Here is a 12,412-nt window from a genome sequence, read left to right on the forward strand (position 1 = left end):
CGATTGAATAAAATCAAATTCAAAATTCAAATTCACTCAATAATGGAAAAAACGCATTATTCGACTCGTTCGAGAATTTGGCAATTGTTTTTTTTTGATTCTTTGGAGATTTCAGCGAAAACAAAATCAGCAAAAAAAAAAAATGAAATTCAACCAAATTCATAAATCAAATCATCAAAAACTTGACTATAAATCAAAGACACTTGAAATTATTGTTGGATATAAAAAAAAGTTTACTTTTGGGGCCGGTTTTCAAGAATATCGATTTTTTTTGACCATTATATAAAGAGAGGAACCACTGATTATTATTATTTCTGATGAATTAGCATTTCTAATTCACCATCACATCCACCCTTATCATCATCATCATCATTTCAATCCCATTCATTTTTTTCCCCCGATTCAGTGTAATAGTGAAAAACAACAACAACAACAACCAGATAATTCAATTAGAATTGAAGATGGGATCGGCCAACATTTCGGTCATTCAAAAAAAAAAAAAAATTCTAATGCCAATTTGTATTCGGATCGAAACACTTGACTTACGAAGAAAAAAAATGAACAAGACTTTTTTTTGTTTCATTCAATCAAAACTTTATTTTTATTTTCATAAGTATCTCATTGGACACATCGTATAGCCATTTTATATTAGACAGATAGATAGTTAGGATAGATGTGTATTTGGGGATGATAATGTAAAGCCTGGACTAATAAAAGTAACGGAAAAAGAAAAGAAAATAACAAGCAGAGAAAAAAAACAAACACACACACGCAAAGATAAAAGTTTCTAAGGAGAATTCACCTGGCACACACAAACTTGAATAAATAAGAAATAAGTTACAAGGTGACAAACATACATCACCTACTTACAGAATCCATTGATTTTGGTTTGTTTTTGTTACCTTAACGCCTATGTGTGTGTGTGTGTTTTGAATATTTAAAATGAAGCAAAGCAAAGCGAAAAAAAAATATTCATGATTCAAGAATTTATAAAGAGAAAAAAAAATATAAATTGAAAAATAATAACAAGGATATAATAAATAGTTATAGTTCTGTAGTAATAGTTTTTATGTTTATGTCTTGTGTAATGACAGAATAATCAGCAAAAAATAATCAAAAATCAAAACGATGAATCACATTATTAATAATCCAGATATTAAGAATTGTTTTTTTCTTTGTTCAGATAACGAAAAAAAAAAGAAAAAATAAATAAATAGAAAGAAGAAAAATAAGTGGCCCATTGAAAGATTGAAGAAAGAAAAAAAAATCAGAATCAGCAAATAGATCAGGTATGAAAGTACAGAATCATCACGATTTTGTTGTTGACAGAATATTTTTTTTTTTGCTGATCATAGTGATTATTTTATGAATGATGGCCATAACGGTTTGTTAGTTTTTGCTTGATCAATGAATTGAATTGAATTGAAAAAAAAACATTATTGAATTTTCGTATAGTTTGTCCATGGACAAAAAAACATTATTATTTGATTATTTGTTTGATTTTGAAAAATGAAAATGATAACAAAATAAAAATTTGTTTGTGAAAAAAAAAGTTTAACATTGAAATATAAATGGATTTTGTTTGTTTTTTAAAAATGTTTTTTTTGTCTTTGTTTGTTTAAAAAAATGAAACAGTGAAAATCTAATTTTTGTTTTATTCGTCAAAGTTGATGATTGATTTATCACCCATTTTTTTCCCATTAAGATTCATACATTAATCGTTGATAATGTGGTTGAATTTGCCATGTTGGCAATAGTAAACTGAATTCCAATGCAACCAAAACACCAAATTCAGTATTCAGTAATTCTTTACGATTCAATCGAAAGCCTGATTCAATTTTCTAAATTGAATTGAAATGAAAAAAAAAATGAAAAATTACATTTTTAAACGAAAAGAAAAACAAACCTCGATCAAAAGTTTTAAATCGTTTCCTTTCACATCATTCAATTTGGCTGACAAAACTAAACATGCTCCGGCACATAATTTACGATTCTGTTTTGTTATCAACAATTTAAGGATTAATTTTTCAAAATAGACATATGCTTGAGCGATAGTCAAAAAATCCAATCCACACTATTAATTTTGATGCAAGAAAAAAAAATTCGGATAAATAAAGACAGAAATTCATAACATTATTACGTACCTCATTTCTGGCAATTTTACACATTTCTTTTTTAATCGATCTTAATTTGCTTAATGTTAATTGTATGTGCGGAAATCGTTCACGAAATTTATCATTCAATTCTTTTTTCAGATCTTGTGGTTTCACATAATCAATGATTGAAGTCTAGAATTCAAAAAAAAAAAGAATTACAACATCCATAAAAAATTAGTATTCTTAAAAAAAAACATACCACAAATGATGGAAATGCTAACAATGTGGAATGCTTTCCAGCAATCAATTCCGGATCATCCAACAAATTAGGATGATAAACCAATTCTTTCAAACATTGCGGTGAAGCCGTTGCAAAATAAGGCCAATTTACGGTTGAATAATCAATTTTCAAAGGAAATTCCGTTGTAATTGGCAAGCTTGTTCCCTGATCATTATCATTACTGATGCAATTATTATTAATTGGAATTGTTCCCAATATCACTGGACTTGTAATTTCATTGGTCGTAACAACAAATGAATCGGAAAGATGGTGATTATTTCTTAATGATGTTGTTGTTGTTGATGATGATGATGATAAACAACGATTCATTACGATCGAATTATTGTAGACAATTGCTTCGGATATGTTATTTGGTTTTAATTTTTTATTGTTCGTTCGTAGTAATGGACTGAATGAAATTTCTTCTTCAATTGTATCTAATCCTAATTGTTCATCAATGACGCCCATCAATAAATTCGACGAGTCACCATCAGTAATTGTTGATAATTGACGACTACCAGAAATATATCTTGTACTACGTTTATTACTTGAATTAAAACTATTATGATGTTCTTTTGTAGTGGACATAGAATCCGAACGAGATGAATGATATTGATGATGATAATTACGTTTATGATTGACCGGTATGGATGAAAATACCGAAACTGGTTGACGTGTTTTTGCTGTAATAAACACATAGTTACGACCCATAGTTTCTTGTGGATTCTTTTTATTTACACAACATGATACATCATGATATGGTCGATTACAGAGACGCTGTGATGTGGAACTTATTGATTTATGTGAACCAAATGATGTCGTTCGTATACGATTTAGATTGCCAGTAAATTTCATACCTAAACAAAAATTTCAAATTAATTTTTGTTAATTTAAAAAAAAAGAAATTATCATTACCTAGATTTTCCATACTACCATAATTAACAGTTTTCATCTGTTTTCCACCAATTGAATTATTATTATTCATTTCATTATTCTCATTCTCTGATGAATCATTTAGACTACTTTTTGTGCTTCCCACTACTTGTTGTACTCAATTCTGTCGGTTTATTAATTGAACAAAAACGACGTTGTGTTTGTGCATTTTCCTCAATCGAACGAGATAATATTGTTGAACAATGAATTCGATTGTTAGCTGTTGTGGTTGATGTTTTGGTTGTACATCGTGTACAACCAAAACAAATCTGTTCATTTCCATTGATCTTATTTGAAGAACATGGTAAAACTACATCAGCTGAATGAGGTTCGACATAATGTTGTTGTTGTTGTTGATGTTGATGCAGATTAGTTAATTGATTATTAATAATATTATGGATTGAATTGATTCCGGGCGATGAATTATCCGATGAAAATGAAGATGCAACGGAATTTATTGAATATGAATACTTTTGATTACCAAAATTACGAATCGAATCGGTTTCATCAATACTTAATGAACGGTTATTATTTTTATACAAATTATGATGATGATGATGATCGTCATCCGTATTTGATCGACAACTACTAGCATCAATGATCATCATCTTTGTAGCCGATGAATCAATTATCGATGATGATGATTGTACATTCCAGTCGATATTCTCTTTTTCAGCAACATCCATTGTATTGGATGTTGCCTCAAATATTGTGTTATCAACACAGCTTTTATGGTCAACATCGTTGCCTATTTACCAAAATAAAAGAAAAAAATTTCATTATAAAATGAATGGATCAAATTGTATTAATATTACAAAAATTACTGGATCGTTGATGTTGTTGTTGTACATTTGTGTTGTTATTTGATGAATATTGATGATGATTTAGATTTAAATTGAATATGACACCAAGATTAGTATCACGATGTGAACCATCTAATGAAATATTTGATAAAAATGTTATTGCAGCAAGACGTCTTCGCGACTGTTGACGTTTTATGGCAGCAGCCATTTGATTCTTTTTGTTTTCTTTTTATAAAATTTGTTGTTGTTGTTGTTGGTTTTGTTTATAGATTTTCGCAATGATTCTTTAACCAAAATAAATTTTATACAGATAAATATTTACTTTGAATTTTCAATTCAAAGGGATTTATTTTTCTTTCGAAAGAAAAATTAAGAAACCAATATTGATGGATGATTCAATGACAATTATTCGATGATGATAATGATGATAAAAACCAGGCCAAGATCAAAAGATTAGCTATAAGTAATCCTAAATAGAAAACATAAATGAAAACAAAAAACAAATAAATAATTTTCGATAACGAAAAAAAAACAAATCATTGATATTCAAATATTATGATCAAATTACTAACTTGTCTGTTTGTTTGTTTTGAATCTTGAAGCCAATCAAATATCTATCTATCTATATTTATTTATCGTTTTTTTCAATTTATAATGGTAAAAATTCAATATTTTTTGTTCCTTTGATGACGAATTATCAAAATTTAGCCGCCAGATTTTTATCCCCCCGAAAAAAACATTTGAAAAACATAAATATAGAATAGTGGAAAAAACAATTAACTAACAAGAAAGAAAAAACGGAAGAGCACTTTTTTTTGCTTCGTGTTTCAAAAACCGAAGACACAAACACAGAAAAAACACACACACTTAAACTGTTATTACACAATGAATAATAACATCACACTTTTTGTTGAATTTCGTAGATTTTATCCAGTTGTTGTTGTTTTGTTATAATAAAGGTTTATGTTTAGTCACTAATAACAGAATGAGCATTAAATTTATACATCCATGATAAAGAAATGTTAATGTTTTTGAACCATATTTTGATATTGGATTAATAATTTGTATCGATGAAGAAAATCGATGATTTTGTGGATGATTATCTATTCCATGATTATTATTATTATTTTCAAATTTATCATTATTATAATCAAATTGTTGTTGTTGTTGTTGTTGTTCTCGATGCCGTTGTTGAAATTTAAATGAAGATGATGAAATCATGATTACTAATGTTTTTGTTTTCTTTTTTTCTTGTTGAGATGATTTTTGTTGTTGTTGTTGAAAAACACTTTTGAATTTAGTGGAATATATTGAAAAACACTGTTGCTGTTAATGATCAATTGTCATTGATGTTGATGAATTTTTCACAATTCACAAATGGCAACCAAAAAAAAAATCCAAACAAATTATCCAGGTAAGTAGAATACCTTTTCAGAGAATTCCTATATTTAATGAAATAATTTTTAATGAAAAGAAATGAAAAAATTCAATTCAAACATACCTCTCAAAAATTTTAATCATTCAAATGAAATGCCAACATACAAATTCGTACAACATAATTATTTTCGTTTTTTTGTGGAAATTTGAAAATGGCCCAAATCTATTCCGACATTGAAAGGCCAGCATTTATATTGATCAACATTTCTGGATTACATAGTTTACATTTTGAACGAAAATTTTTTTTAAAAAATTAAAGTTGATATCCTTGTTGTTTGGATTTGGTCGATTTAGAATTTAATTTTTTTTTTTTTTGAATTAAAATACCACCACAAAAAATGGATGTGAAAATTTTATCTTTAAACAAAGAAATCTTAGGCGCTCTGTTCAAACAATACTAATTTTTCATTCAAAATCACAAACGGTTACGGTTGATAAAAATCTACAGACAAAAAAAAACAAAAAAAGAAAAGAAAACATCAATAAAATTTTTAATCATTGAATCGAATCATTGTTTCATTGTCACAAATGATAATGATGACCTCAGTAATCATAATCGACAATCAAACGACCAATAAACCAAAAAAAAAAAAGATTAATGACATTGAAAACTTAATCTTGAAAAAAATCTACGTCTGAAGGTAGGTTTGAATTTCTAGCCGTTCGATCGCAAATTAATCGATCTGAAAATGATACTTTTTTTTGGAATAAATGAAAACAAATAACAATCCAAAACGATTGATTGCAAAGTATTTTTATATCATTTTTTTTTTGTTTTCCAAAAAAAAGCCGGTCAGACTAGGCAGAAGAGAAACATGAATTGTTTATATATAGACACATAAATCATAAACATTCAAAAGATAATGCCATAAACAACAACAGAAAAAAGAAACAAAACATACAAACATCATCATCATTGTCGAAGCAACAAATTAACAATAAAATATAATGGATATATCCAACGTCATCATCATCTAAGAATAGAAACCATAAATGATGATGATGATGATGCAAACAATGAAGAGAAGGGGGAGATAGGGGAAGGTTAAATTAAAATTCTGTACAAATTGTGAACACTATGTGCATTGACAAAACTAAGCCAGAATAATGGAATGTATCCAATGATGATGATGATGATTCGGGAACGAAAAAAAAATGTTGTAGATCATTTCATATATATAGATGGCATGTATTCAAATTTATAATTTACTATATAAACATTTACTTTGTTTTTAAGTTTTTTTTGTTTTTGTTCATCATTACTATATCTATTTTGCACAAATCCGGAAACAAAACAAAAAATAAAAATAAAGTAAACATTACTATTAACGGATGCCAAGTTGGCAAACATCCAAAAAAAAATTTTTGCTAATGTTTACTTTTGTTTTTCTGGAACAAAATTAAATGGTCAAACTTACCTAAAAGAGAAATTATGCCGGGTTTTTTTTTTGGTTGGCTGGTATGCGAGAATCAAACTTGGCTAGAAATTATCTTTTTTTTTTCGTTTAAAATTATAAATTAATAATGACAAATTTGATGAGTTTCTTTTTTTTTTTGGTTTTATTTCACAAAATGATTATTAAAATTAGTAATCCTTTTTCCAAAAAAAAAAACATACGTAGCAACAATGATAATTTACCGATGATAATGAAATAAATGTATCTAATTTTTTATTAAATTTGTAACGAAACCAAATGAAAATAATACTATAGAAGATAGTTGATAATAGCGGTGATATGATTATTAAGACAGATAATGATGCTAATGATTTTAAAAGAAAATACATTTAATTTATATCAAAAAATGTTTTTTTTTCTCGCTGTACTTACAGTCTCAAATACTTTAGAAATTCTTTCGATAAAACATTATGCCGACCCGAATGAATGAATTTTTTGGACAAGGACAAACTTTCTATAGTATCCGCAGCAGCAGCAGTAGATGCTAATGATGAAATTTTTATTATAATTTCTTAATGAAAATAAAAAGAAAGATGAAACATAAACATAAACAACAACAACTTTGGAATTACGAACAACTTGTGAACTCACACAGTTAACAAAAAAAAAAAAAATCGAACGCGCGCGCAATGATGATGTCCAATTGAATATATAGCAAATTTTTTCTTCGTTAATTTTTTTTAATCCAAAAAAAAGATAAAAAGATAATCAATCAACCGGCTTATTTTTTCAATAATCTTTTTTTTTACAAATTTGAAAAGGTCATGGTGCCATTGCCTTGTTAAATGTCAAAGTTCAAAGATAAAACCTTTCAATTTTTTTGTTCGCAATGTTTTTTTTCGTTCTGCAGATCGTATATCATCAATGGATACGTACATTATGAATAAGTCGCTCGTAAATCGAATGCAAGTTTGAAATCGATTTCAAAAAATATTTTTCAAAAAATTATTTTTATTTTGGTTTTAAAAAAATACAAAAATTAAAAATCAATTAACAAAAAGGATTGGAAATAACCGAATCTGATGATGTACTTCTTTGATGACATTGTAAGTCATTCATCATTGAATGGTTGTTGTTCTTTTTTTTTGACCTGTCATTGTTGTTTATCATCTTTTTTTTTTATCTGGAAACAAACAATAGGTTCTTCTAAAAAGTTGACATCGAAAAAATAGATTCGCGAATCTGACAAGGAAAAAACACTGATTTTTATTACTGATTGAATTAATCAGTAGGTTCATATATAAAATCATGGGACTTGTTTTTGTATGCAACAAACAAACAAAAAAATTTAGCTTGTCATTGTTATTTTGTTGGTTTCGTTTTTTAAAAAATAGGAATTCAGTAAAATTAGAAAATCTTTGTAATAAATAGATAACAAAAAAAAATTATTTAGCAAATGAATACAATCCAAGGCCAAGAAATTGATCAAATATTGTATCAGGTAAATATTGTGTAATTAATTTACGTTTATAACCACCAAATATACAGCAATGATGTAGAAATTGTAACATGTTTAATGCTTCGATTGGAATTTCTTGTTTTTGTTGACTATAATAATAATAATAATAGGAAATATTCATTAGAGAATTATGAACGAAAAATCAAAAAATTTTAAAACTTACTTCGGTGAATGTGCTGCCTGAATACAAGCATTAACAAATTGTGAACTGAAACGAAAAAAACGTATAGCCAAATCATTATGAAATTGTCGTAATATGGTCAATATGCCAAAAGTGAATGGTATACCATCGATTGATTCATTATTTTTCTGACTAGATATTGATGATGTTAATGCATTAATATCTTTAACATAGATAAATTTTGGCATCTGTGATATAAGCAATAATAATAATATGCTTTCGAAATTTGGTGGCAAACGATTTTTAGTGTAAATCTTTTTTTTTGTGGTAAAAAAAAGAAAAAGATATTGATTAGTTATTAATGTAATAAAAAATCTCTAGTTTTTTTTGTTTACCTTGAGCAATGGTTCGGATTGGCCATTATATTCAAGATAATTAGATAATTCAAATAAAAGTGGACTTTCATCTTTAAAAATTGATGAAAGTTTTTCTGTAGCTTCTAATGATTCATCATTGATGATTTTATATGATTGTTTTTGAAAATCTGCAATCAATGAATTGTTCAGTACTTCCAGTGCTGATGATAATTGTCGTGCATGAAATTTTGATGCCATTCGTAATTCGTAACAAAGATTTTGACGAATAATTTGTAACTGTCCAACATGTCCAATCGATTCAGATAATTTGGCAAGAATTTTCGATAAACGATTCATCATAGGCAGATAATAAGCAACAAAACTTTTTGCTATCAAATGGGAAAATGATTGAAAAATTATGATTATTCGAAAAAAAATTATACTTACAAGTTATAATACCATTCGGTGTTTCATTATTTAGATAATTATCAATAATGGCAAAACATTCTGTTGTTGATTTACTACGTGTAAAATTCATATCAATCATACGAATAATTGAATTTAATTCGGCAACAATTTGAAATGAAACCAGCCTGTCCAAACCATTTGTACCGGATACACCAAAATTTTTCAATATTAATGAAAATAATTTCGAATCAATCAATTCTGAACGTGTTCGTTGATCATACCATGTTGAAATACCATATACATAGATTGTTGTATGATAATTTGTTATTCGTGTTAATTCTTGTACAATACGACCAATAAAATTTGTTGATTGTTGATCTAATGGTGGATATTTTGGTATTGGTACCGATTTTGATTGATATAATGATTGATAATCAAGAACTTTTTGTTTCATAAATGCATTACATTCTTGTTCAACATTATAATTAATTATACGTGATAATTCTTCTTGCCACATTTTCAAACCATTTATACAAACATAATCCTGTATATATTCGAATGTACGTCGGAAACCATCCATTATACGTTTTAATTCTTCCAGTTTCGAATGAATTTCAATAGTTTTTGATTTGGAATTAAATACAATTGTATTATGAAATGCATCAACAACTTGTCGTACTAATTCTCTTCGTATACCTTCTTCTAATAATTTTTTCGGATCAATCTGTATAACACCTACTAATGTTGTTTTCATTGCTAATATACCTTCAGTAAAAACCGATATTGAATGTGTTAATCGAGCAATTTCATAACGTTCATCTAATTGTGCATAATTTTTTAATTGATCTTTCATCAAACGTGTTGGTAATTCACGTAACGTATTCGTTTGTATGTTGATTATATTAGCCATCAATGTAAACATTGTTTCCGGAATAATATGCAATACTTTACGTACATAGGAAACTAATTCGGATGAATAAAATTGTGATACCATTATTAAATCTGGTGATCGAGCCTGATTTATTCTTAACAATGGTAAATCTAATGCTGATGCAAGTTTTAAAAATGCTGCACGAAGTTTTGCAACTAAACTTGGATCTTTTTTAATTCCTTCTTGCATAAATTGTGTAAAACAATCATCAATAATACGCCATGCATATGAAAGATCGGCAATAATCTGTTGTGTGATCAAAATTTCATCTCGAATGCCAATCGTTTTGATCATTAAACAAAGATAATTATGTGTTTCACATAAACATTGTTTTACCTGTAGATTACTTTCTAATTGTCCAAGTTCTTGAATTTCTTCCAATGATTTAATAAGCTGTACTAATTTTCTTGACATTTGATTGGCCTGATTTCTATCATCAATATCATTATCATCACCCGTTTTCAAATGAATATCATCAATTTTTTTAGCAAAATTTTCAAACCAATTCTGTAGATTTGCATTCGGTTCAATACGACTTAATGGTTTTTGTCCGGAAAAAACTTCGGCCAATTCTTTGATTCGACTACAAGATTCTTCACGATATTTATTCACTTTATCATTACGATTCTGTAGAATTTTTTTATAAATATCTCTAATACGTAATTCAAATTCCGATGTATTCAATAATAAATGAAACAATTCAATTGAATTGAATTTTAATTCGGTAATAATTTGTTCACGAATCTGACGACAACGTTTCATTGAATGATGTGTATCAATAAAATCACCTTGCATAGTTACCGTATGTAACATAATCCAACGTAATGTAACATTAGCATTACGACTATTATTCATATATTCATTAATTTTATTTAAAATTGTTTCTTCTGTAATGATACCTTCTTTTAAAAATTGTGGTATTTTTCCATTCAAATCATTCATTTCGTTACGAAATCTTTGTGCTAGGATTCGTATATTTTTACTATCAATTGTATTGTTTAATGCTGCTTTAGCTGCTTTATATGGATCCCAATGTTCAATTAGATTAACAATAGTTCCCATATAGATAGAAATAATAAAATTATCAGCAAAAAATTTATCCACTATTTCACGCATTATTGCAAATTCATTTGATAAAATATCCGGTACAAAATATAAACATACAAATAACATTGATGCTTGTGTGGATAGACCAACTGAACGATGTTCTGGTTTAGGATAAACAGATGATAAATTATAAACATCATCGGAACGTAAACGACCAATAATTAATCGTACAAAACTGGTACGAATTTTAGTACGTTTGAAAAAATCTTCCGGATAATTTGATGGCCGTTTTAAGTTGGATGAATAACCGGTAGAACGAATTAGATTACAAACATCATCAATACGAGAATCACATGAACGAGATGCTGAATATCGATAATAAGAGACTAGTAAACGTTCACGAACAATTCCATTGATTTCACGATCCATTGTCAATAAAATTATACCCATCAGATATAAAGCTTCACATAATAATTGTTTACCATCATGATCCATCAATACAGTTTCGATTGTTTGTTGTATATAGATTCCATCATCTAATTCGGTTAAATAACGTTCCAAATCGATTGCATAACGATGTATGCTTTCGAATAACAGGTAAAATTTTGACAATAATTCAATATATGTTTCACGAAATTCTTCATCTTTGATCAATAATTTTTCATCATTTTCGATACGTTTTTCAATTGCATCAGATGATTTGAAATAATTAAAATCCATTATTAAATCATTGAATTGATTATTATTTATATTCTGACGATTATTTGAACTGTTGTTGATTGTTTCCATTCGAAATACATTCGGTACCATATCGGCAAGATGATGAATTTCAGCAATAATAGCATTACCTTGTGAAACGATTCGTAATAGATTTTGACCACAGACATTATTATCTTCAAGAAAATCGTGCATTTTTTAAACACAATTTAGTTTTTTATTCGATTTTAAAAAAATAAATAAAAATTACACCCGAAAATTAAAATTTTTTTATTTTGATCCGTACAATTTCCAGGAACATTCTTTGCGACATACAATCAAATATTTACGAAATATTTTTTTTTGAAATACGAATTTTTATTTTTTT

At 27.4% G+C, this 12,412-nt stretch overlaps 2 protein-coding genes across 2 annotated transcripts; both read right to left on the reverse strand.

The window, feature by feature from the left end:
- Nucleotides 1-1,436: 1,436 nt before the first annotated feature.
- On the reverse strand, nucleotides 1,437-3,504 carry LOC113790090 (uncharacterized). The gene is made up of 5 exons (XM_027339707.2): nucleotides 3,292-3,504; nucleotides 2,356-3,233; nucleotides 2,145-2,288; nucleotides 1,907-2,074; nucleotides 1,437-1,841 (listed from the first exon to the last, which is right to left on the reverse strand). Exons 1-5 carry the CDS (start codon nucleotides 3,359-3,361, stop codon nucleotides 1,701-1,703), a joined length of 1,401 nt encoding a protein of 466 aa, XP_027195508.2. The 5' UTR covers nucleotides 3,362-3,504; the 3' UTR covers nucleotides 1,437-1,700.
- Nucleotides 3,505-8,189: 4,685 nt separating this feature from the next.
- On the reverse strand, nucleotides 8,190-12,343 carry Strump (WASH complex subunit strump). Its single transcript, XM_027339708.2, has 4 exons — nucleotides 9,390-12,343; nucleotides 8,982-9,331; nucleotides 8,629-8,900; nucleotides 8,190-8,554 (listed from the first exon to the last, which is right to left on the reverse strand). Exons 1-4 carry the CDS (start codon nucleotides 12,238-12,240, stop codon nucleotides 8,392-8,394), a joined length of 3,636 nt encoding a protein of 1,211 aa, XP_027195509.2. The 5' UTR covers nucleotides 12,241-12,343; the 3' UTR covers nucleotides 8,190-8,391.
- Nucleotides 12,344-12,412: the final 69 nt, after the last annotated feature.

This window comes from Dermatophagoides pteronyssinus, unplaced genomic scaffold (genome assembly GCF_027571235.1).
Source record: "Dermatophagoides pteronyssinus isolate colony J.1.1.1.1 unplaced genomic scaffold, Derpt_VIB-CSIC_2022.12 sq0006, whole genome shotgun sequence".
Classification (NCBI taxonomy): Eukaryota; Metazoa; Arthropoda; class Arachnida; order Sarcoptiformes; family Pyroglyphidae; genus Dermatophagoides; species Dermatophagoides pteronyssinus.